This window comes from Megascapheus bottae, chromosome 21 (assembly GCF_031878675.1).
Source record: "Megascapheus bottae isolate mThoBot1 chromosome 21, mThoBot2.hap1, whole genome shotgun sequence".
In the NCBI taxonomy this organism is placed as follows: domain Eukaryota; kingdom Metazoa; phylum Chordata; class Mammalia; order Rodentia; family Geomyidae; genus Megascapheus; species Megascapheus bottae.
In genome coordinates this window covers 32,773,237-32,799,005 of record NC_143529.1, presented here as the reverse complement: position 1 = coordinate 32,799,005, position 25,769 = coordinate 32,773,237, and the positions used below count along the sequence as shown (strand labels likewise).

The 25,769-nt window shown below is 44.5% G+C and overlaps 1 protein-coding gene across 1 annotated transcript in view; it reads left to right on the top strand.

The window, feature by feature from the left end:
* The window catches only part of Dner (delta/notch like EGF repeat containing), a 285,735-nt gene that overhangs the window by 109,966 nt on the left and 150,000 nt on the right, over positions 1 to 25,769 (top strand). Inside the window, exons 2-4 of the mRNA XM_090354957.1 lie at positions 14,348 to 14,659; positions 18,703 to 18,797; positions 20,602 to 20,768. Coding sequence (XP_090211083.1) covers positions 14,348 to 14,659; positions 18,703 to 18,797; positions 20,602 to 20,768 — 574 coding nt within the window. The remainder of the gene's footprint in view (positions 1 to 14,347; positions 14,660 to 18,702; positions 18,798 to 20,601; positions 20,769 to 25,769) is intronic.

Here is a 25,769-nt window from a genome sequence, read left to right as displayed (position 1 = left end):
ATGGTTGCTATAGAAACAGCATCAAGCCAATGGCTGGCTTAGTGCTCTGCTAGGAGTTATGCGGAGGCTTTAGGTTTACTACTGGCATGGTCTGAGAGCTCTAGGAATGGCACCCAAGGCTCCAGTGGTATTTCTCCAGCCTGAGCCTGCTTTGTGTGGTAAAGATATTCTAGATATGTCACAAGTTTACTACCCCACCGAGAAAAGAAGCATTCATTTTCAAATCATCTTGGAGGTATTTGGTCATTTCATTTCCCACAAGGGTTTTGGATCAATTTGACAAATTAGAAGCAAAGGTGAAATGTGGGATGCCGGATGGAATTATGGTGCTTTGCTTGGTTTCAGATTGTTTTCGCTGTGTTCCCAGCTGAGGAATCACGGTAAGCTACTGTCTCAGTCTCTGCATTTCAGCATGAATGTGCAGATAGTAACTTATCCCAGCGGGTCAGAGTGAGTTAAATGGTGAATGTAGGGAAAATATGGAAAACTATGCTAGGCATAATCATACGCATCAGAAATCTCAGCTCGTATTAGCTATTAATATTCTTTGGTAGTCATCAGGGCAATTAATCAAAGAATTTAAGTGGAAGATCATAAAAGTATAAAAGTTTCCCATCCACTTTAAGCAATGTATTTTGTCTCTGTGTGTGTATGTATGTATGTGTGTGTGTGTGCTAGGGCGGGACTTGAACTCATGACCTAACAATCTGGCTTGATTTTTTTTTTTTTTGCTAAAGGCTGGCACTCTTGGAGATAAGTGACTGACTTTTTTTTCCCTCAGGATGGTTTTGAACCTCAGTCCTCTGACCTCAGTCTCCTGAGTAGCTAGGATTATAAGCATGAGCGTTCAGAGTCTGGAATAGTATATTATTTTAAAATGCATAAATGGAGATTCATGCAAGAGTAGAATAGTTTTTCTTGACCCTTAATTTGCCATTCTACAGGCTGGAATTAGGTAGTATTATACAGTTTCCCTCATGTGACTTGTAATTTTGTACTGTGAGCTCATTATGAGAAGTGTCTCTACTAAGTCTTATACTTGCTAGGCAAGTACTCTATCTTGAGCCTTTTTTTTTTGTTTTCTTTATTTTCTGATAACGTGTTGTGCTTTTTGCTGACCTTCATTATCCCTCCTACCTATGGCTTCTGTGTTGCTGGGGCTAAAAGCATGGAACTCTTTTTTTATTCAGGACCCTGGAGAGAGGTCAGCTTTCCTGCAGCTTTTCAGGACTGCTTGAAGATTTTTCTAGCTCCCCTGGTGGCTTTCTTTCTCAGTTACAACTTCCCTTTTTCTCTGTGTTCAGGGTAGCATTTCTGGCTCATGGCACAACAACCATGTTTTGGACTCAGCTCCCCAGTCTCTGGATCTTATTTCCAGGTCCACAGCTATTGTAGGCTATATAGTTTCCTCCAGCCACACTTCCATTTTTGCCTTTTTGCTGCTAATGGGGACAACAGTCTCTCAGATTTATCTTCTGGGCTGTCTTTGAACCTCAGCCCTCTGATCTCAGCCCTCTCCCCCCCCCCCAGTAGCTAGGATTACAGGTGTGAGTCATAGGCACCCAACAGTAAACATTTTTTAAACCTTGGAGTTGAACCATTTTTAAAAAATGTATCTAATTAAAACTACATTTCTAGCTGGATCATCAGTTCCAGTCTGTTATAACATAAATTCTGAACAATGAAAAATTCCCATCAGTCAAGCTTTGACTTTATGAAGGCTGATGGCATTTGCATAGGTGGGTAAATAAATGATGGTCTCTATAACTGGGCATGCCCATCCATCACATGGTTCTAGCTGGTATGTAATATCTGAGACTGGTTTCATGAACATTCTTAAAGCAATTCAGAAGACACTCTGTGTCTGAAGCCTTTAATTCTATATGGTATGCTTTACTGAAAAATTTTCCAATGGGCTTTTCCAGCCTTCTAATTTCATGGCTTAAATATTTGCATTTTTAAAGAGGTAATTTGGATGAACAGGAATACAGAGTGTTTACAAAGCCCAGAACTTGGCTGCATTGGGCTTTATTCTAAAGACACACTCTTACAGCTGCCAGCCCTAGTGATACATGAACTAGCACGTATGGTATCTCCTAAGACATCACAGAAGGGCAGATAGGATGGTGTCTCTTCTGCTTCCCCATGGGGCTCTTTTGTGTCCACACACAGGGCTCAAAGTCAAGGTGACCCTCCCTGCCCTCCACTCCCTGTCCCAGCTCCTGGACAGTGGAGGCATCTGCCAGTGCCTTATGTTTTTCCTTCCCAATCCAGGACTGTTCCTAGTTGCTTTTATAGGCTACAGCCTTGTGCTTTTATTCTGTTATTTTTTTTTCCTTCATCTGTTTTTCCTGCCAGGTGACGAACTGGTTGACTCAAGTATCTACCTGCAATAGGAGGGATCTTGGCAGCTGGTGGAGGCCTAAGGCCTATTTCCTGGGTGTTTTGACTTGCAGTTATTTGCTTGGGGAAACTGCCTATGTAAAGCCTGTTGCAGTACCTACAACAGACTGAGCGCTAGGGGAATAAGACTGGACATCAGAAAGACTTTAGATATATCCAGAGCCACTTTTTTTTTAATCCAATGCCTGGGAACAGATGGGTATTAAAATTAGAACAGCTGTTCTACTTAAGGTTAGAAAAGCAGAACAGAGAGCAGAGGGAATTTTGTATGCCTGCAAGGACAGAAGAGCTCACATCAAAGCAGCCTGGAGGCTGGCCCTTTATAACTGAAATCAAAGGCCTCCCAGACACCTGGACATGTCTTTCCAGCCTTTCCCTGAGGTTCTTGGCTGCTGAGATGAGCAGGTATGGAAGAACTCTCACTGTGGGAAATGCTCTCAATGAGGGTTCGTCCTAAAGAACACAATGTGAGCTGGCGTACACTTGTAAGCTTAGGCACTCTAGAGGCTGAGATCTAAGGATCCAGGTGGGAGAGACCAATTTGACACACTCCAGCCTCCAATTTACTAGCCAAAAGCTAGAAGTGGAGCTGTGGATCAGGAGGTAGAGCATCAGAAAAAGGTAAGGAATGTGGATCTCTGAGTTTAAGCCCCAGAACTGGCACAGAAAAACAACATGATCTCATCTTCATTTATACACAAACAAATATTTACCAAGTCCCTACTCTCTGCTTAATGTTGCAGCTCCCTGTCTCATTTTTAACAATAAAAAATGAAAAATTTTTATGTTTGGATTCCTGGGGCTTGAACTCAGGTCCTAGAAGCTGTCCCTAAGCTTATTTTGTTCAAGGCCAGCTCTCAACCACTTGAGCCACAGTTCCACTTCTGTTTTTTTTTGTTGGTTAATTGAAGATCAGAGTCCCATGGATTTTTCCCACCCACACTGGCTTTGAACCTTGGTCTTTGGTTCTCAGCCTCCTGAGTGGATAGGATTACAGATGTGAGCCCCTGGTGTCTGGCAAAGGCTATTCCCAACAGACGTGGAATGCTTCCTTTCCTTTCCATAGCGTTGTGGATGGAGGCCAAGCTCCACCGAGGAGTGCGGGGGCCCTGGGGTGGCTCCAGCTGACTCCTTTGTCACTCTGTACAGCCACCATGCTGGGGACATCTCTGTGGACTGTGCAGTAGCAGGAGAGGTCTGGAAGGGGCCTTGCACTTAATCATAAGCAAAGGTAGGGGAGTGGCTTTATTCCTGCCACTTACAGGAAGGGACCCGGGTACTGGGGGTACAGGATGCAGGTAACAAGTTTTGGCCCTCAGGGGCAACAACTCTGTGTGTCAGGTGCTCATTGTCTGTGTAGATGGTAAAGGACAGAGGCATTTTCTAGAACAGTTGAGAGAGAAGAGAGAAGTGAAGTGCTGTTTTTACCTTGCTTGGGGTAAATTTTTGAGGCCGAATTTTTGTAGTTGTTGTTGGTCTTGAACTCTGGGCCTGGGCATTGTCCCTAAGCATTTCAGCTCAAGGCTATCACCCTACCTCTTGGGCCACAGCACCACTTCTGATTTTCTGGTGGTTAATTGGAGGTAAGAGTCTTATGGACTTTAGAGCCTGGGCTGGCCTTGAACCGGATGCTCAGATCTCAACCTCCTGAGTAGCTAGGATTACAGGTGTGAGTCACTGTGTCCAGCTCAGGCTGAATTTTATCAGCTATAGAGAAGATCAGAAAGACTCTTCTTAGGGTGAAAAGATCTCTGCAGCCTCTCTCCTCACCCCTGCACCCCCAGACCCCTTCGTCTTCTGCCCTATGTGCTGTGGCATGCATCCCTGGGCATTCTGCTCTCGGCACCAACTGTGTGCTCATATTATCTTCCTTGGGCTCAAACTTTCCTCAGCTATGTAATGCAGAAAGCTGAGCATTGTGTAGTTTATGAAGTGGCTACTTTCTCCTAGAAAGTAGAAGTCACGATGCCTTGGGACGTACAAGAGAGGAGTTTTTCCCGTTCTCTGGGCTGCCCGTTTAATTTCTGCCCATTGCTCTTCTAGAACCTCTTTATGCCCCCAAGGCTGTCCTGGACTTGACGTCGAACATCCCAACAGAGCCTGGCCTTTTAGCGGAGGGCTTTGTGCTCTTTATCAAGTGGGCTCAGGCATGCGCAGGAGGTGAGTGGTGATTGCTCAGCGTTTGGGATCTTCTTGGCCTGGGGCCTCCCCAGCTGATGAGAGCCAGCTTTCCCCATCCCACTATGTCCCAACTACATGCTCCTCTTCTCCCTGACCTCGGTCCTCTGGAGCCACTCAAACTTGGGGTTCACCCCCTCAGAAGTGTGCTGCTTCGTGTCTGGTGGCAGAGGGCAGTTAGTCATTCTCTCTTTCCAAAACTCACTTCTGATGTCAATGAGCTAACGTTGGAGGGTGTGGAGAAGTAGGGAAAGGAGTAGAATTTGGATCGTTCTATCTTAGGTTCAAATCACAGCTCTGACACCCAGTACTTTGGTCCAATAAAACCTCTCTGAATCTTTGCTCCCCACAGAATGAAGAAAAGACCTATTTCACAGAGTAATGAACTCCGTGCCTCTAAAGTGACCCAGTGCTCTGGTCCCTCACACATCCTCTCTCCTGCCCTCTGCCTCTCCTCCTTTCCTCCTCCAAGATACCTCTTCTGCATCTGTGTTTACAATCTCTTCAGGACATGGCCTGCTTGCTGCGCCTCAGATATCCCCATACCTTCCAGCTCCAAACCAGCTATCCTGGCTTCCTGCCCCAATTCCCAAACTTGCTCTTCCTGCCTCATCCACAACTCTGTTGAGTGGCGCTCCCAGTGAACTGGCTGACCTGGTCAGAACAGGAGTTGCTGTCCACAGCCACCTTCCTTTCTCACCTTCACATCTAGCCAGCTCCCCACCCAGCCCTACTGACTGCCCCATCTATGTGGCCCCAGCCTTGGCATTGAACTCATCCCTTTGCCCTGGGAGACTGCAATAGTTCTGTCTCCCAAGTTTGCCCTTGGAATCATTGTTGCCAGAGAGTGTTTTCCTTAAGGTATGGATCTCATCTGTCCTGTTGGTTTGCCTTCAAGAGTCAAAGTCAGACTCAAGGGCCACATGCTACAAACTGGCCAGGCTATCATCACCCGTAGTGGGTCTGTTTGTGTCTATCTCTCGGTGCTTATTTCCTGGTGTTTGTATTAGGCCTTGGCTGGGTATTCGTGTGTGTGTGTGTGTTCAGCCTTGCTAGCTTATGTCAGAATTTCCCCAAATAGTCTCAGTGGTTCAGCCTCCTTTGAGCTTGGCATTGTCCATCACATTTTTTTTTTTAAGTTTTAGTCCTTCCAGTAAGCAGACACTGGTTTCCGATGGTGATTTTAGTTTGTGTTTCTTTTATTTTCTAATAAAACCAAGAGACTTCCCATAGGTTTGTTGAGCATTTGGATATATTTGTGAGGAACCCCAGCCGACTCTTCTATCGAATTGTCTTCCCCACTTCCACCCTGACTATAGAGTTCTTTATTTGGGAGACAAGCTTTTCTTTTTGAGGGGAAAGCCCGTGTTTGCACACATCCTCATCAACTCTGAGGCTTGTCTTTTTTGCTTCTTTACTGTTACGATTTAATAGAAAAAAAAGAATTATTATATTTTAAATGTGTGTGTGTATGTGTGTGTGTGTGTGCTGGTCCTGGGGCTTGAATTCAGGGGTTATCCTTGAGCCATTTTGCTCAAGAGTATGATGTTCCACTTGAACTTAGCCCCATGTCTAGTTCTTTCAGTGGAGAGGAGTCTTATAGACTTTCCTGCCCAGACTGGCTTTGAAATTCAATCTTCAGATCTCAACCTCCTGAGCACGAAGGGGTCACCAGCACCAGGTCAATAATCATAATTTTGTTGTCATCCAACTCATTAATATTTTTCTTATAATTTTACATTTTTTGTCAAATATTTGTTTAATGTTAGATATATATTCTTTTCTGTTATTTTTTGGAGCTTTTATTTTTTTTGTCCTTTACATTTAGTTCTACAGTCTAATCAAGATTCATTTTTGTTCATGTGCAAAAAGGTTTATTCTCACCTGTCACAATCAAATTATTGAAGCAATCACATGAATTATAATACCCTGCTCCAGGATTAATATTCATATATATATTTATTCTATTTTTACATTTTTTTGTCAGTCCTGGGCTTGAACTCAGGGCCTGAGCACTATCCTTGGACTTTCTCAAGGTTAGAGCTCTACCACTTGAGCCTCAGCACCACTTCTGGCTTTTTTCTATGTATGTGATACCAAGGAATCAAACCCGGGTCTTCATGCATGCGAGGCAAGCACTCTAACCACTAGGCCAAACTCCTGGCCCCTATTTTTATAATTTTTATTGTAAAGATAAAGATTGAACAGAGGGATTATAGTTATAAGAGTCAGGTAATAAGTACATTTCCTTTTGAACAGTGTCCCTCCCTCCCTCATTCTCTCCCAGTTCTTGTTTTTTAAATTTGTGTATTGGTTGATCTTTCAATTATACTGTCACTGGGTTGTGACTACTGTAGCTTTGGATTACTGTATCCTATGGACCATGTTTTCCAGCGTTTTTATTCAAGTGTGTCCAGGCTATTGAGAGCCATTTATATAACAGCAACACAGCAGCAACGGAACTCCGTTGTGATTTTGTTGTAACTGCTTTGAATCTGTTGAACACTTCGGTGGAAGTTAGACTAAAACAAGGAACTGTGATTTCAAGATAGTTTCTAAATGTAGCATGTTTTACAGACACCGTGGGAAAGCAACTAGATGTGGAAGAGTTTATCTGTAAGGGTTTTATCTCCTAGCTACAGTGCGAACTCTGCTTGCAATCTCCTTTTAGCCTACTTACAGATGTGATTCAGCACACATGTGAAATCAGGCTAGACTGCTTTCAAGAAAAATGAACTACAAATTGAGACCAAAAAAATCAACTACCTTGTTTAGTCTTGCAATAATTCCTTGAATAGATGAAGTCCTTAACACAAAAGTAAAAGAATATCCAAACACAGGGATGTGTAAGGTACATAATTCTTGGATCGGCAGAGCAACGAGTATGTTTTATTATATGAATCTGGAAAATTCTTGGATGAATTCTTGGCTGAGTCTACTGCTGGTATCAGTAACATGATTTTTTTTTTTCATGTCTTTTCTCGGAGTGGGGAAGCAGTTGGTGTTGGAATAGTTGAGATTTTTATTGAAGAAAGTGGGAAACATGTCTTTTTTTAAGACAGAAACACTATGACAGTTGGGCCCCAACATGAAGATGACATTTACAACCAATGCAATTCTATTTTCAGCACCGAAATGCAGTAGTAAGAAAGGACAGGCGCCAGTGGCTCAATCCTGAAATCCTCCCTACCCAGGATGCTGAGATACACAGATCAAGATTCTAAGCCAGCCTCAGGCAGACAAATCCTTGACATTCTTAACCCCAATCAGCAGTACAAGGTCAGGACTGAAGACGTGGCTCAAGCAGTAGATTACCAGTCTTGAGCGCAGACACGTGGGGAAATTGGCAGTGGGTACTTTAAAAAGCAAAAAGGTTTCTTCAGCTCACTGTCCATGGGGGCCCTGTGATCGTAGCCCCCAGACCACATCATGGTAGATGACGTCATGGTGAATGTGCACAGAGGGTGACTGGAATCTCATGAGAATGACATCCATTCTTTCCAAGGACGGCAACGCCAGTGACCTAAGAACCTCCCACTTGGCCCCAATTCTTGAAGGGCCCACCACCTCATCACTGCTGCACTGAGGTCCAAACTTGTAACACTTGAGCCCTGGAGGACATTTCACAGCCCACAGGAGCAGCCATGTAATGTATCCTGTGTGCTTGCAAGTTCTCCCAGGTTCTGCTTCCCCTGGACGCCGAAAGGCCAAGGAGGCCTCACTGTGGTCTACCTCATCTCCTCTGGACTGATATGTCCACAGTGGGTGCCAGTGTGTCCAGAGCCCTCCCACATCTGCACAGAACCAGGCTGGTGCCAGGGCTCTGGCTTTTCATCATCTAACTCCATTAGAATCGTCAAGCTACGGCTTCTTGTAAACCCAGAGTAGCTGCGCTGGTTTTGTTAAAAGCTGCCACTGTCGTGCTAGGAAAAGCCCATTCTCAGATCCGTTCATAATCTTTTCGTTTTATCCCCGCAATGATCAAAAGTGTTCTCTCTTTCACCTGGTACAGTATAAGGGGGGACTTGAACCCCCACTAACGATGGCTCTACTGTATAAAAGTGAGGTGTGCTCTGGGCAGCAGCAGCTTGACTGCGTAAGTCCAGGTGGCTGTGAATGACTCTCCATTGACTCTGAACTCGCTTTGGGGCCAGCCTGGGCTGTAGGCACCTCCTGATCCTCTTCTGGGCAGCCTACCTGGACATCACTGAGGCTTGATGCAGGCCACAGGAATTGCTAATCAGCTGTATTGAGTCTTCGGGAAAACACAGAGACAGGCTGGGAGTTTGGCCAAGCGGTAGAGTACTTGCTTAGCGTGCACGAAGACTGGGGTTTAATTCCTCCGTACCACAATGCATAGAAAAAGCTGCAAGTGGTGTGGTGGCTCAAGTGGTAGAGTGGAAGCCTTGAGAGAGCTCAAGGACAGTGCTCAGGCCCTGAGTTCAAGCCCCAGGATTGGCAAAGAAAAAAACCCCACAGAGACAAGGACAGAGCCCCAATTTTCATATAGCATGGTACCACAGGAGTGTTCAGTCCCCGTCTCCAAGCAAGGCAGTTCTTACCTTGGTCTTATATCCACTGACAGCAAGCGAGCCTCCTGTAGATTTCTGTTTGTATGGCATAGGGGTGTGGGGTTTTCCTGGGAAATGGACAGCGCGTGTGTAAGGCAGGAAGACAGGCGTGACTCACATGCCACCCTACAGATCTCCTGGACTCACCAAGCCCAGGTTGGCAACCATCTTTCCCTGGCCCCCTGTCTTACCCTGTGGTAAGGCTCTGTGCATGGGCTTTATGGTTGTATAAATTATTTCGCCCCTGTGCAAAGCGTATAGTGAATGTGAAAAGAGCAATTTCAAGATGAGTTCTGGGCTATGCAAACATGTGGCTTAAGCAGGAGGATATTTCTGATGTCGCAAACATACAGCATTTGATAATGAGGCTCTTGGGCTGCTGTAAGCAGAAAGCCATCGACCCACTTACTCCCCATTTTCTCTTTATCACGATAGCAGGTGCTGTCAGGCCTAACCGTGTCCTCATCAATGAAACTAGAGAATTTACATATAAAATATTACCGGTTAAGTTCTGTGTATTCCCAAAGTGGGGTCTATTAATTACGATATTTCAACCTCATTGTGCATTTTGACAGTCTGGTAATTACCTGCTAATAGTTCAGAGTTAATGGGATTCAAGGATAGTAGTGACCTCTACAATAGAAATTGTCTCCTCTGAGATAAAAATAGATGCGAAAGCAAAGAAACAGAAAAACCTCAAAACAAAAACCCCTCAATAAACGGTATATGGAAAATAGGATTTACAATAAACATGTATGCTGCCTGGATTTTGCTTAGAGGCAGACTGTTGTGTTTTTTTATTAAATAATTTTTTATTGTAATTAATAGAAGGGTTACATTATATTCACCAGATAGAAGGTGCATAACTTCACAAACATTGATCCCCTTGCTCATGACATGGTCCCCATTTCCCTCCCACCCTCCCCCCACTTATCTTGATTTCTCTCCTTCCCTATCCAATTTCAAATAACCAATTAAGCACATAAAAATATATCAGATAACAAGGTAAATATTGTAACAATATGAGATAACCAAGGGGTGGCAAATGAGATGAGAGATAACATAGTACATTAAGGACAACAGTCACTCTAATGAATGACTTTTTGTTTCCTTATCATGGAGGTCCTTACATTTAGCATCATACTATTTGGCCTAATGTCTCTAGATTTTGTTCTATTGCAAATCTCTGCTAGGAGAGCCCAAGGTTTTACTGATTATGACAAATGAGGGAGACTATTGGGCCTATGTTCCTTTGAGTCTGGCTTACTTCACTTAATATGATTTTTTCGAAGTCTTTCCATTTCCTTACAAATGGGGCAATGTCCTTCTTTCTGACAGCAGCATAGCATTCCATTGTGTATAAATACCACATCTTGTTGATCCATTCATCAACTGAGGGACATCTGGGTTAGTTTCATATCTTTGCTATGGTAAATAGTGCTGCAATGAACATCATTGTGCTAGTGGATTTAGTATGCCCTTGTTTCTAGACGATTGGGTAAATGCTGGGTCATAGGGGAGCTCTATGTTTAGTCTTTTGAGACACTACCATGCTGCTTTCCATAGTGGTTGAATGAGTTTGCACTCTCACCAACAGTGTAGTAGTGATCCCTCCTGTTGTATTTTATCTGACATTTGCTTTCATGAATTGAAACATATATTTTCAGTGATATAGTCTGAAAAGTTTGAGAGAATCTGGGTAAACATTGTCATTGTTAATGAAGCAAGAAATATCCCAGCCTGGAAGGAGGCATCAGGATGAAATGACTCTAAAGACAAGAACTAAGCCACCACTAGTGGACCATGTCTGTAATTCTAGCTACTCAGGCTAATCTGTAGGATCAAAGTTCAAAACCAGCCTGGGCATAAAAGCCAGTGAAACTCCATCACCAACTACAAGCAAAAAGCCAGGCTGGAGTCATAGTTCAAGGGGTAAAATACCAGCTGAGCAAGAAAACTGAGCCCTGAGTTCAAATGCCAGGACTTGCAAAAATAAATAAGAGGAATTGATGGCTCTGCAATCAAATTCATCTGTGAGTGTGTGTGTGTGTGTGTGTGTGTGTGTGTACCACACATCACATCGGTTGCTGCTTTGTACACTTCAGTTTTAACATTGTTTCTTGTCCTTCTAGTAGTTGTTTCCCTGACTCTCCACAGCCCTCCCTCCCTCCTTCTTCCCGTCCTCCTTCTCTCCCCCTCGGTTGTCCATTTAGCAGCTTCCATGTACTTAGGCCATAGGTGGAGAACATTTGAGTATACAAAGCAGAAAAAAAGAAATCTGACATCACAAGGCTTTTACGGCAGTGGAGGAGAGATGGAAAGTAGAAAATAAATGTATATTTTTCTTCTTACAGTTAAATGATGATAGGTGTTTTGGAGAAAAAAAAAAGAAGTGGCTGATGAAGAGGCACCCGTGGCAAGGGACTGCTAAACACTTGGGCACTTGGGGCATTTGAGGAGAGTCCTAGAAAGTTGGAAGTAGCCATAAGAAGGAAGGGCATTGTAGGCCAAGGGATGGTCAGTGCAAAGGCCCTGAGACAGGAGTGCTAGCAGAGCTGGGGGATCACTGGGGAGGCCTGAGAGCCTGCAATCTAGCTAGGGAGGGCAGAAGTAGGGATGAGGCCTTACAGGCTGGAGAAGAGCAGAACACACAGGCCCCTAAGACTGTGAAGATGCCTTTTATTAGGAGTGAGTATTTAGTCAGACTCACCAGGCATCAAGTACAATTTTCCCGGCCGTATGAGGATGGACTTTCAGGGAGGCAGGCAGGGTTCCGTGGCTGGAAGGGGTAGTATTTGTTTCAGGGTCTGTCCAGGGTTCTGGGTGTGAGCTCTGTAGGGGCAGAATTCGCAGTGACTCCAGCTGTTTGTGCACAGCTCCTGACACAGGAAGCCTCAGTCCATGGTGACTAAATGCTGTCTCGATGACTCTTTCTTTTGAGAAAAGGATTTGAGGAGATCTTCCTTGGCTTACATTTAATCCCTACTTCTTTTTTGTTGTCTGGGTGATTCTAACCCTTACCCTCTGTCTTCACCACAGGAATTATTTGGTAGGATAAGGATTTTGCTATCAAATATGCGGTGGCTAGTGTGTTAGAGGAAGAGCTCTTGCTGGATGCCAGAAATGACCCTGTCTGACTTTTTGTCATGTTTGGGGGCGGGGTCATCACCACTGACAGGGCCTGCCCACTCACCTCAGGTTTCCAGTTCCTGATTGTTCTAAGGACAATATGGCTGCCATGGGAGAGGAGCCACGTGTCTCATTCCTGATGGGTTTTCCCTCTCGTGTCTGTGGGGTAGTCTTTGGGCTGTTTTGTCAGCTGCTCAATGGAGGCCTGAACTCCAGAATCAATTCTTGTACCCGTCCTTTGTGCTTTTAAAAATGTATTTCTACTTGTTATTGAAGGTAGTAAAATTTCTGTGACTTAGTCAACCTCAGATGTTTTAAAAGTTGAATTCTGAAATGTAGCTTTAATTGCCCCTTTCATCCCATCTAATTTAATTCTTTCTTCTTCCTGTCAGATGTTTTCTGAGATGACACCCATTCCACCAGGCCTTCTTAAATATAACACGGAATCCAGCTAGCTTGGTGACTTAACAAGCAGTTTGTTTGCATTGCTCTCCTATCACATGTTGCTTTCCAAGTATTGATTCACCTATCAACATTTTATTTGAAAGCCCCAGCATATCTACTGTGATCCCTGATATGCTGGGGATAGAAAGCAGGGGGGATGCATTCATGGCTCTCTCATTCATGGGCTTTCATTTTTGTGAGATGAAGCGAAGGCAATATTTCTTTAGATTTCCTAGCTTGGGAAATCTCCTCAAGGGACGCTTGAGGAGCATGTGAAATCAAATGATCTTGAGAGTTGCAAAATCTAAAAGAACAGTCCCGCCGTAGGTGAGCAGGTGCCAAGGCCCAGAGACGGGAATGGACTCAGCAGGAAGGAAGGAGAAAGGTCAAGGGAGAAAGTTCATGCACGGTAGAGAGGGGCCACCAGGCTGTAAGTTTTATTTGAGTTGATAGATTGTAAATATTTTAAATTATTAGCAGCTTCAACACTGTCTTCAGAGGCTAAGCCATCATCTGAGGTTCTGAGAAGGAGTTGTGGAGTGATAACATATAGAATTAATGTAGAATTTTTGGAGCTTTATTTGATTCAATGCCAAATCCCTTCCTATTCCTTAAGGCGTCTGTTGGAAGTTGTTTGATAAGGATAATTAGCAGAAGGAGTAGCTGTTTTACCAAGCAGAATTCTAACCACAAGTGTCTGTGTGACAACTCATTCCAGCAAGAGAATTAAGTCTCATTTGTGTCATTGATTCTGTACTGAATTCCGCTTTTTCAATGAGTTCCGAGAAGCCAGAGCATAGTAACTTGGGATCTAGTGTTCTTTTATCATGCAAACAAATTGTAATTGAATAGTGCCGAGGAGTTGTATGGCCTGCAGAGGTTGGGGGGTCTCCTGTGTTCTTCTGTAGCATGTCCTCATGCACCAATCAGTGACCTTTCAGAGAGCAGCCGTGAAATCCTCAAAGGTGGTGTAGGCCTGATGTGAAGACACATCACTGAATATTGACCTTTCATGTCTAGTGGAGTCACAGTCCTCTGTATCACCCCCTGGAATAAATGAAATAAAAATGTCACAAGATTCAGCTCAAGTCCCCACCACACTCTTTTCCCTAGCTGTGGCCATGCTGGTGGATAATTCGGGAAACCTTTAACTCCATAGCATCAATGTAGGGGGGCTGTTGATCAGATAGGAAATGGGGAGGCGTAGATTCCCCCTTCTGGAAGAGGGCAGATATCAGGCAGGCATTCTCAAGAGGAAACTGGGCAAAGGAAGTTACAGGATGATTTGACTTTGGGCTTTTAATACCATTTGGCATCATCTGACAGAGGTTCAGATTGTTTTTTTTTCCTAATGAGCCTTCTTTTTTTTATTTAAAAAAAAAACAAACAATTTCTGTCTTAGACAATTATTCTAAATAATGCATTCCCAAAACCCATTGAAAGTTTGTAGTGGTGTTATGATTGGGATGACCTGAGAAGTAGAAGTAGAAATTGCTGTGCTCCCTCTCCCTCCCCCACCTCCCTACCCCGGGAGTGGGGAGCTGACCTGGGGGCCTGATTCCCTGGTGATGGCTCCACTTTGCTTAGGAGGGAAAAACTGACCCATTATGGTCTCCTTTCAGATTGTTGCAGATCCTTGTGTCAGCAACCCTTGTCTCCATGGCAACTGTAGCAGCAGTAGCAGCAGCAACAGCAACAATGGCTACCTATGCATTTGCGATGAGGGCTACGAAGGCCTCCTCTGTGAACAGACACTACCCAGTGTCTCAGCCTCTGGATGGACGGAGTCCATGTCACCCAGACAGCTTCCGCCTGTGCCTGCAACCCAGGAGCCCGACGTAATCCTGCCCCACTCTCAGGCAACGGTGACACTACCAACTTGGCAGCCCAAAATGGGGCAGAAAGTTGTAGAAATGAGATGGGATCAAGTGGAGGTAAGAAGACTGTGCAGCATAGGCTTTTACTTAAGGAACCAGAAATGGCCAAATTATGACAATGGTTCTAAAGAGGACCAATAAAATCAAAGTCCTAACAGTTACCCATGGTACAAGGTCACCGGCCGAATGTTTCTTGCTATCTGTACTTGTTTGCTAAGCATCAACAGGGTCAACAAAAGCAGAGGGTAGATTAAATTGTTTTCTGGAATGATCTCTATGTGTATTTCTATGGGAGCACCTGAGGACCTATCAGGGGACAGTACCCTGCCTTGGCTGATGTCATTTTCCTTCCAGCTGGAGATCTTAGTCTGGGCTACTATAATGAAAACACTATAAACTGATTAACAAACAAACATTTATTCCCCAGAGTTCTGGAGACTGGAAAGTCAAGGCAGATATTGCTGTCTTGTGAGAACTGTCCCACCCTCCCCCTTTTCTATTGTTGGGATAATGTATAGAGGGGTTACAGTTAAGTCAGCTAGTAGGTGCATCACTCTCACACATTGATACCCCTCTCATGTTTTTGGCCCCATTTCTCCCAACCTGCTCCCAATCATCTTGTTTTCCCCCCTTCCCTTTCCTATTTCAAATAAATAAATAAACATGTATATACAGTATACCAGGTAACAAAGCCTGATACAGTAACAATATGAGATTAACCAAAGGGCAACAAAAAGAGAAAAGAAATAACATAATACATTAAGAACAACAATCACACAAGATAAAGCTCTTGTTTCCATATCCTAGAGATCCTTTCATTTCGCCTCATCCTATATGACCTTATTTACCTAGGTTTTGAGCTATTATAGTCCTCTGCTAGGAGAGTCCTACATGTGTACTAATTATTATAAATGAGGTAAACCATGGAGTCTATGTTCCTTTGGGTCTGGCTTACTTCACTTAATATGATTTTTTTTCTAAGCCTTTTCATTTCCTTACAAATGGGGCGATATTCTTTCTGGTGGCAGCATAGAATTCCATTGCCACACCCCCTTTTAAATGCCAGAACTGGGGCTTCAGATTTTCACTGTGTGTTCAAGGCTGGCACTTCATCACTGGAGCCACCATCGCCATTTCTGGCCTTTTGATGGTTAATTGGAGGTGAGAGTCTTGCAGATCTGTCTTCCTAGGTTGGATCTGAACCTCAATCCTGAAATCTCAGCCTCCTGTGTAGCTGGAATTACAGGTGTGAGCCACTGGCTCCCTGTGAGAGTTCACTCCTTCACAGATGGCCCCTTCTGGCTGTGACCTTGTTGAAGACATGAGTCTTTTCTCAAGACTCTGGACTCGGAATCAACTTCTAATGGCCCCATCACATAATACTATTACCTTAGGACCAGAAATTCAACATAAGAAATGTGGATTTTTAATTTTTTTCAGGACCAGGGATTGAACATGGGGCCTTGCACATGTTGGAAGAGCGCTCCATCCCAGCTCTTCAACAGAAGTACTTTGAAGGACCAATTGTTTTTGTTATGTTTTTCTTTAAAAAAATCTTTTTGTGTATCTTTCAGTGCTTCTATGGAATTCAGAAAGGAAGCTGTCATGGCTTTTCTCTGTTTGTGGCACTGGAATTTGCAATCTGGGCTTGATGCTTGCCTGTCAGGAATTCTACTTGAGCCACACCCCAGCCCTTGTGGCTTTGGTTCCTCCTCCTCCTTCTCCACCTTCATTATCTTTAGATAGTTGTTCTATTCGTGTGTACAATGCATCTCATCAGTGGCATCCTGTCCATACTTCTTCCTCCCCTTTCCATCGTGGCATTCCACTCCTTCTCCTAAGGTTGCTTAGTTGCATGTTCACTTATGTCCAGTGAGTGTTACTAATGTATTTTCCCCCTTTCCTCTTTCCCTTAATTCCCACCACCTTCAGACAATGCATGATTCAGCTGAGTCCTGTTCTCCTCTCCCAGGCCAGTCTGGACTGCAATCTTATTGCATCTTCTGGACTGCAATCCTCCTTATTATGTCTCCCATGTAGCTGGGATCACAGGCGTGAACTACCATGTCTAATTTATTCTGGAGATGGTGGTCATTTCAGCTAGCTGGGATTGTAGTCAAACCACCATACCGTGCTCGAGCCTGTCAATCACCCACTTTTAAAATATTTTTTTTCTCCAAAGATGTCTTTATTGAGATTAAGTAGCTACATATATTTCACAGTACTGTGGCATATTTAGGCTTAGCTAAAGTCACAAACACATTTTAACTTTCACAATGATAAGCATCATCATTTTAAAGTTTAAAAATGATAAAAATACAGAAACTTCAAGTTTTACATAAGAAAAAATTTTAACTCTTTGAATGTTAACTACAAAACAATTTGAGACCGTATTTGAAAAAAAAATTCACAGTTTTCATTGCAATAGCAAATTGGCTTTGTGAAGTCTTGTCCTACCATGGATTGACCTTTTGTCATGAAGCTGTTCAGCAGTCTCATTCTGAGGGATTTTAAGAAGACCTCTAACATTTGATATACAATACAGTTCTGCAAGCTAGAAGAGTGTGAAACAAATCACATGGAAGGTACAGGGATGCCATGAAGAACTTGATAGAGTATAATTCCCTTCCACAATGTAGACTTTACCCAACAGCCACATAAACCTGCCCTGGAAAGCTTTTACAAGTTGGCTTAAATGGTTTAACTAAACATACACACACACACACACACACACACACACACACAGATTTTTGTGCATCAAGTATTAGAGTCAAGGAACGTGTCCTAAACTTTCCTTATAAAAGAAGTAAGCAGTACCCATTTTCTTGGTTATTAACTAGTTGACCTATTTCTGGGTGCTGACACAATCTATGAAGGCCAGATTCCGGCTTAAGGCGATGTTTTCAGTTTACCTAGAAATCAGGGAAACTTTATCTGATTTTCGACTTTGAAGAAGAGCTTTGAAGTCCTGCTTTGAGTACCTCTTTGCTTCATGACTCATGTCTTGAATGTAAGCATTCTAAGTGTCTCCAGGAAGTGTCCTTTATGGAAAATCTTTTCCATCCAGCCGTGTCAATCTATTTAGTGAAGTCAAACCAGCCTGTACTTGGAAAGTGTGAAAGAGAAATGTCACCTCTTTCCATCATGCTCTTATTTTTTCGGCTCTATGAGAAGCAGGCTAAAGTGTCAGCAGAGAATATGGGAATATATTATGGCTTTTTCCTTACATAATGATGCTTTGGAAACAAAAAAAAACCCCTAAAACAATCACCTGTTGCACAGTGAACAAGGTAGAACATCTGTGGTGGGTTTTAGCCACAGTATGTGATTATAGAGTGGCCTGGAAGATGCATTTCTAAGTGTTGGATCTGGGGCAGAACTGCTGACAATTTTTGTAATGTTTTTCATTCATTCCACAGTCATGAGCATGTTTAATTCTGCCTCACTTTCATGGCTGTGGCGAGGCCGGTCTTCATGGGAGAGGAGTAAATGGGTCACAGGCATCAACAGTGTGCTTTCTGACAATCTCAGTCTAGACAACCGAACTCCTCAGTACACACCCGGTGTAATTTAACAATGTAGGTGTGGCCCACAGGGAGAAGGCGGGGCAGCTTTCCGGTGCCCTCACTTTTGCATGGGTAGCCGGGCACGAGGCCCTCAGCACAGTGGCATCATCTCACAAATGAATGCCCCTCCTCTTGCGGGCAGGGGTGGCGGTGGCTCTCTGGGCCCCTGTCTGTTGCGGCGGTAAAGCTGGCCGCTGTCCTTGAGTGCGAGGCCCCTCCCTCACACTAGGCGCAGAGCTCCAGCCAGCAGCTGACGAATGTCAGGTGAAAGATGCAGTGTGTGAAATCCTGCTTTCTCTTTCCAAATGGCCTATTTATCACTTTTCAAAATTCCAGGTATTGGCAGATCACACTCAAGAATCAAATGGCAAAGCTTTTATTTTCTTTAGCGTCTCATGACTTCTTTCTAGCCAGACTCGCCAGCTCTCTAGCCAGCATCGTTGCTGAATGCCACATGAAGCTTGGAATGTTGTCATATATTATACTGTGAGCATAATGGGTCTTCTTTTTCTTTCTTTCCCCCCCCCCTTCCAGGTGATTCCAGATGTTGCCTGTGGAAATGCCAGTTCTAATAGCTCTGCTGGTGGCCGCCTGGTGTCTTTTGAGGTACCACAGAACGCCTCAGTAAAGTAAGACATTTCCCGGTTTAAGACCTGTTAAGACTGGTGTATCCCTGGGCGTGGAGACACACACTTGTAATCCCAGCCTGGTGTGGTGGAGGCATGAGGCTTTTGGATCTGAAGCAAGCCTGTGCAACGCACTGAAACCCTTTCTCAAGGAAAAGTTGGTGTTGGGTGGGGTCTGACAAGCCCCGAGGCATTAGCAACCAGCCATTATGTGTAGACACGGCTGGTGCCACGGGAGATCTGGCAGTCAAAGGAGCACTTTGGGAGAGCCTGGTCCCTGCCAGGCTGCAGTTTCACACTGGGAAAATGGAAGTCGATGGGTCATGTGAGGCGAGACTGAGGCCTCAGATAAGATTAGCGCCCATGGCTTCATCTCCAGTGTGTGTGTGTGTGTGTGTGTGTGTGTGTGTGTGTGTGTGTGTGTGTGTGTGTGTGTGGTATGAGTGGTGTGTGTGTGCATGCACCTTGTTTTGCAACGGATAGACTATGAGAAAAATCTGGAAGGGAAACTGGATGACATTGGTCTTTGTCCCTATCCCCTGTCATGAGGCTACACTGGCAGGAGAGGGGCAGGAAGGGAAACAGTGAAGTCCTAGGACCTGGACAGATACCCCTGCAAGAAGACAGAGGAGGCTCCCACTCCACCAGCAGGGGGACCCCAGTCCTAAGAGTTTCCCTACTCCTTAGGCAGTCAGGCATCCCCCTCAGTCCAGAGCTGGTTTAGGGCATTGGTCTAAGCAGATAGTGATCTGTTGGTTTTTATGGAAGCCATGCTCCATCCTTTCTCCTCTAAATCACATTATTTTTACCTATCTAACATTTCAAGAGAGGCCTGGGCATCTGCCCAGCATGTAAAGGGTTAAGTACTTTCTAACCTGAAGTGTCAAGGAAGCCAGCATTCCCTGCTCCAGACTCTTCGGCAGCAGGACAGGACAGAAATGACAGAACTGATATAGTGTGGGCCAGATGGCCATGCTGAGTGATACATAGGCACCCCACACTCACAGGCAGGGGTTACTAGCCCCCTACACTTTCATTTGTTCATCAGTCCAGATATTCACCAAGCCTTTATTGCAGTCCCAGCTAAGAGCAGGAGGAATGGCTGAGGCAGAACTGGATGTCCAGGACAGGAGAGGAAGATGCAAAGCAAAGTATGGGAGCTTGGAAAGCAACCGACCAAGAAAAGCCCTTATGTCTGGAGCACTGGGCCTGGGACTTGGAGCTCAGAGAGAGCCTAGTGGGGCTGGTTAGCTTGTGTGTGTGTGTGTGTGTGTGTGTGTGTGTGTGTGTGTGTGTGTGTGTGTCTTGGGGCTTGAAATCAAGGTCTGGGTACTGTCCTTTAGCTTTTCTGTTCAAGACTGATGCTCTATCACATGAGCCATAGCTCTACTTTTGGTGGCTTTTTGGTGGTTCCTTGGAGAGAGGAGTCTTACAGAGTTATCTGTCTAGGCCAACTTTGAACCCCAAGCCTCCTATCTCAGCCTCCTGAGTTGCTAGGGTTACAGGCATGTGCCACTAGCGCCTGGCTGTGACCGGCCTTGCATGGTCTCCTGTTGTCTGTATTTAATCCTGCAAATTTCAAGAAGCCAGGGGAAGACTGGAGAGGGATGACGTGACACAACACAGGAGGCTGGACTGGGCTGTATAATGGATGTAAATAAGCTTCATTACATCGTGAAACTCTAGGAGAATCAGACTGAGCAAGCCCTCTGCGTGCTTTGTACAAATTGTCTTTATTCTTACTTTTGATCGACAAGGTGGCTGTGGATTTTCCTGAGAACTTTGCATTTGTGATTTCTGTGTGCAGAATCCGGCAGGACGCCATGGCTTCCCTGATTTTGCTGTGGAAGGTCACGGCTGCAGGCTTCCGGCAGTGTTCGCTCATAGATGGGCGAAGTGTCACCCCCCTGCAGGCCCCTGGGGGCCTCGTGCTGTTGGAGGAGATGCTGGCCTTGGGACCCAACCACTTCATCGGTGAGTTACCCGCGTGTCCACACCACATCAGATCCAGGACTCCGCCTGGGGTTTAGATGCAGTTGTGAGGGAGTTTTGCTCATAGAATAGGAATTTTAGACAGTCCTGCTCTATGTTTTTACTGGCAGTCAAAATTAGCTTTTACCAAAGCAGTTCCAGGGTGGCTCAAAGTAATCAGAGATTCACAGAGCATTCTAAGCCACCTACTTGGAAGTAACCAAAGGGATTAGAACTCTGAGCCTCACACCTGTGTTCTCTTGTGGATCATTTCTTTCTTTAAAACATTTTTATTAAACAATTTTTTCTTAATTTTTATTATTACAAAAGTGATGTACAGAGGGTTTACAGTTACATATATCAAGTAATGAGTACATTTCTTTTTGAATAATGTCACTTCTTCCCTCCTGTCCCCACCCACAAGTTGTATAGTTCATTTTTTTAGATCATTTTTAACAGTGTCCAGTGAGTACCACTGCTGCAGTTTTTTGTTGTTGTTGTTGTTGTTGTTGTTGTTGGTGGTGGTGGTCATGGAACTTGAATGCAGGACCTGGGTGCTGTTGCTGAGCTCTTTCAAGTAAGGCTTGCACTCTACCATTCTGAGCCCCAGCACCACTTCTGGAGGCTTTTTGGGTGGTCCATTGAAGAAGAGCTCACTATAAAACAAGATCTTCAGATCTTAACTACTTTCCTGAGTAGTTAAGGGGTGAGTCACCAGTCCCCTGTGCTGCAGTTCACCGTTCCATCCTCCATTTCTGTGGGTTTCATTTCTTCCCTTTTCTTTTTTTGCCAGTCCTGAGGCTTACATTCAAGACCTGGAGACTGTCCATGAGCTTTCTCAACGCTAGTACTCTATCACTTGAGCCACAGTGCTCCATGATTTTTCTATGTATGGAATCGAACCTAGGCCTTTGTGCATGCTAGGCAGGCAGTCTACCACTAGGCCACATTCCTGGCCCTGTGTATCATTTCTAACGTATCCTTCTTTATTGAACTTGCCTCTCAGTCTTGTCATTGGTCAGCTTCTACATATCTAGCTGTTTCTTGTCCAGTTCAGTGTCCTGGAGTAGAAATGGCCTTCAGAATACAAGGCCCTCCATGTCCCTGTCCCACTGTCATCGCTTTATCAATACTTATTCTGTTTCATGGAAAGAAAGGTAAGATATGCATCTTACATGATGTGTTGACTCTTCCTCCTATCTCTCCTCTGGGACCCCTTCCCTCCTGTCCCTCCTTTGTCTCACCCCTCCCCTCCTGTCCCCCTCTCACCCTTCCTGTCCCTCCTCTGTCACCCCTCCCCTTTTGTCCCCTCTCTGTCACCCCTCCCCTCCTGCCCCCCCTCTGTCCCCCCTCCCCTCCTGTCCCTCCTCTGTCACCCCTTCCCTCCTGTTCCCTCCTGCGTTGAACTCCTCTCTCTCCTTAATGACCACTTCTGTTTTACCTAAGTATATCTTTTCCAAATATGTAATTTTCTCTGTGCTGTGTTTGGGGTAAATAACGCAGTACTTAGCGCTTGGTGCTGTCTTCTCTGTGGGGAGCGCTAGAGCTGTCCATTAGATCCTGGAGTCATTCATTTGCCTTGCAGTTTATATTTCCACAGTCGGTTCATTGCTCTGGCCATTGTCCTGTGCAGCACACACCGGCTTCCTGGCCTGAAGCAGGATTTGTATTTTAATTTGCACTTGCCTGGAGACCTTGGTGCGATGGACGCTTTCATGGTTGAGGACCAGTCATCTGGGGTGTGGCCCCTCTGTTAGGAAGCTGTTGAAGGATTTTTTTTTGCCATTTCCTGATGAAAGGCCCATAGGTCCCCTTCTGTGGAAGTTCTCCCCTGCTACCTCCTCTCCTAAGGCAGAGACCCCTCACGCCTGCCTGCTGCCCATCCTCTGACCTGACCTACCATGGCCATTCCCTCTGTGCTCAGACCCCAAGTGTGCCTCATCTTCGAGACCTCACCTAGAAAAAGGCTAGCCAGAGATTCTGCTCTGTACAAGTATTCACGTCTCCCTTAACTTGTGTAAATTCTTACAAATACCTGGGATGTTCTCATGGTTAGTTCTTCTTTCAACAGGAAAACTTAAGGACAGGGCACATCAGCTTTATCCACACCTCCTCACACAGAGACACCTGACACCTCTTCCACATGTCTTTCTCTTATGGCATCTACCTCTCTCTCTATCTATCTACCCATCCATCCTACCTATCTATCTATCCATCTTCTCTCTATCATCTTTGTCTACCCATCTACCTTATCAATCCTATCTCTCTCTCTCTTTATCCATCATCTCTCTATCCATCCATCCATCCATCCATCCACCCATCCATCATCTCTGTCTGTTATCTATCTATCTATCTATCTATCTATCTATCTATCTATCTATCTATCTTATCTTTCTCTACCATCTATCTTTGTTATCCATCTATCTTATCTATCCTCTCTCTCTGCATTCATCATCTCTCTCTTCATTCATCATCTCTCTATACCTCCATCATCTCTCTCTGTCTATCCATTTACTCTATCTATCTATCTATCTATCTATCTATCTATCTATCTATCTATCTATCTATCATCTATCCATCCATCTGTCTCATCAATCTATCTGTCAGCTATCTAATTATTATTATTGTTGGTACTGGGGCTTGACCTCAGGACCTCACATTTGCTTGGCTGGCTTGCTAAGCTAGCACTCTCCCACTTGAGCCACATTTCCAGCCCAGCATTTTTAGTGATCATTTTGGAGATGGGGTCCCATGGACATTTCTGCTCTGGCTGATTCCAAACAACTATCTTTCAAGTCTGTACCTCCTGAGTAACTTATATCACAAGGTTGAGACATTAGTGCCTGGTCTTATGGTTTCTATTTGTTGTTGTTTTGTTCTTGCATTTTGTCCCTTTCATCTTTAATTATTTGCATTTTTATTCAGCTCATTTCTTTTTCTTTCTCTTTTCGAATACTGATCTAGTTTCTTCTATTTCTTTTCCTTTCTTTTATTCTTTTGCTTAAAACCAATTATTTTCTATTGTAATTAGGTACCTATTATATCACTCTTTGCTTGCGCGCGTGTGTGTGTGTATGTGTGTGTGTTGGTCATGTAGTCTAGGCTAGCATAGTCTAGGCATGGGTTGGAATTTAAACAGACAAAGAACTGGAGGCGAGGGGAGAGAGAGATGTGTATAATTATAAATAAAGTCAAAGTACAGCCAGTTTGATCATTTTGGAGAGAGTCAAGAGAATTAATCTTGCTGTCATCACTGGTCAGGATAAACCACTGATTGCCACCTAGAGGATGGTCTGCCAGCTCCCTAAGCCCTTTGTGCTTTAGTTTACTTTGCAGATGCCTGGAGGTGGCCTTCGAGTGTGATCCTCCTGCCCCAGCCTCCTGTCTTGCTGGTATAACAGAAGTGCACCACCACAGCTGACTTACCATTGAACTGGCGCAGTCTGGCCTTGGTGATCCTCTTAAATATCTGGTTTCTAGGATTATAGGCATGTCAGTCCTTGTTCAGGAGCTGAATGGAATCAGAGGCGGGCTGGCTTGTCCTCTCCTACCCCTTCCCACTTCCCTGACCTGTTACTGGCTAGATTCTACCTCTTCCCTTGGCTCCTGCCATGGATGCCATGTGGGGCACCCCAAATCCAGCTTCTTGTGGGTTGCTCAGGGTAGCATAGGGGTAGAGGAGGGAGGTGCCAGGTTTGCCCAGGGCAGGTCAGAAGGAAGGATTCTCATGGGCTGGAACATGGGCAGCTTCTGCATTTTCCTCTTGTTGGAAGGGCCATTCAGACATGGAGGGCTGAAGGACAGTTCTCCTCTTGCAGCTATGCTGGTCTCTTCCCCGTACATGCTTACTTCATGTTAAGTCTACCTGACCTTTGATGTCCATTTACATTCACATTTCACTCCTTCCTGGTTTTTTTCAGAAGTCTCTCCAGTCTTAGAAAATGAATTAGGATATAAAGGAATGAGATAGTAGTAGGACCTTCAATTTAAAAATATTCTTTACAATTCCCTAGGACATCTTCGCTAATTGTAATTTTTTTTGCCTATTAATATGTGAGAGGGCATTTTATTTACGGAGCTGATTCTCGGAAGTGTTTTGACTCATGGTTCTCAGCTCCTCTTTCTGTGGCATTGTCCACTGTGTTCTCAGAATCTCCCAGCTGCCTACAGCCTTGGTATCTAAGTCTCCCTGGCAGGCGTGCACTTATCTCAGCACTTCTTATTGGTGCTTATTGGTGGAGGTACTTACTTACCATCCAACCTAGTGTTTCTGAGTGTCCGGCTTTCCTTTCTTTTCTTGATGTCCCTACTTCCTTTCCTGACTGCACCCTGTTTGATCTTGTGGTGGGTACTCCGTGTTCTACCCACAGACTTCATAATACCCTCCCTGATTTTTGTTGTTTATGGTATGTGTGTGGGGGGGTGTTGGGGTGCTGGTCCTGAGGCTTGAACTCAAGGTCTGGGCACTCACTGTTCTTAAGCTTTTTTCCTCAAAGCTAATGCCATTTCACTTGAGCCACAGCTCCACTTTGGTCTTTTTGTTAGTTGACTGGAAATAAGAGTCTTGTGGACATTCTTGTCCAGGCTGTCTTGGTACTTTGATCCTCAGCCTTAGCCTCCTGTGTAGCTAGGATTACGGTGTGAGCCCATAGTGCCAAGTGACTGGTCTCTTTCGGTGCATTGCCAGATCAGTTTGGGGTTGCCTCCGTTCCACCTTCAGTGTGGTGGTTGCTGTGTTGTTCATTCTGATCCCGAAAGTCCTCTGCTTCTATCTCTACACCACAGGCTTTTGTCCCACGTTTACCCTTTTCCCCCGTTTTGATATTTTTATAAAATCTCTGCTTTGCCAATTGTTTGGTTTACTTTCCTTCTGACAGTTGCATTTACAGCCAGCATCACCATACAATTTTCTTTTTAAAACTTTAATTTGAATGAAATTTCTAAAGATAAGGGACAATACCCTAGCTCTTTGTGACCATTGTGAAGCCAAGAGCAGCCACTTAG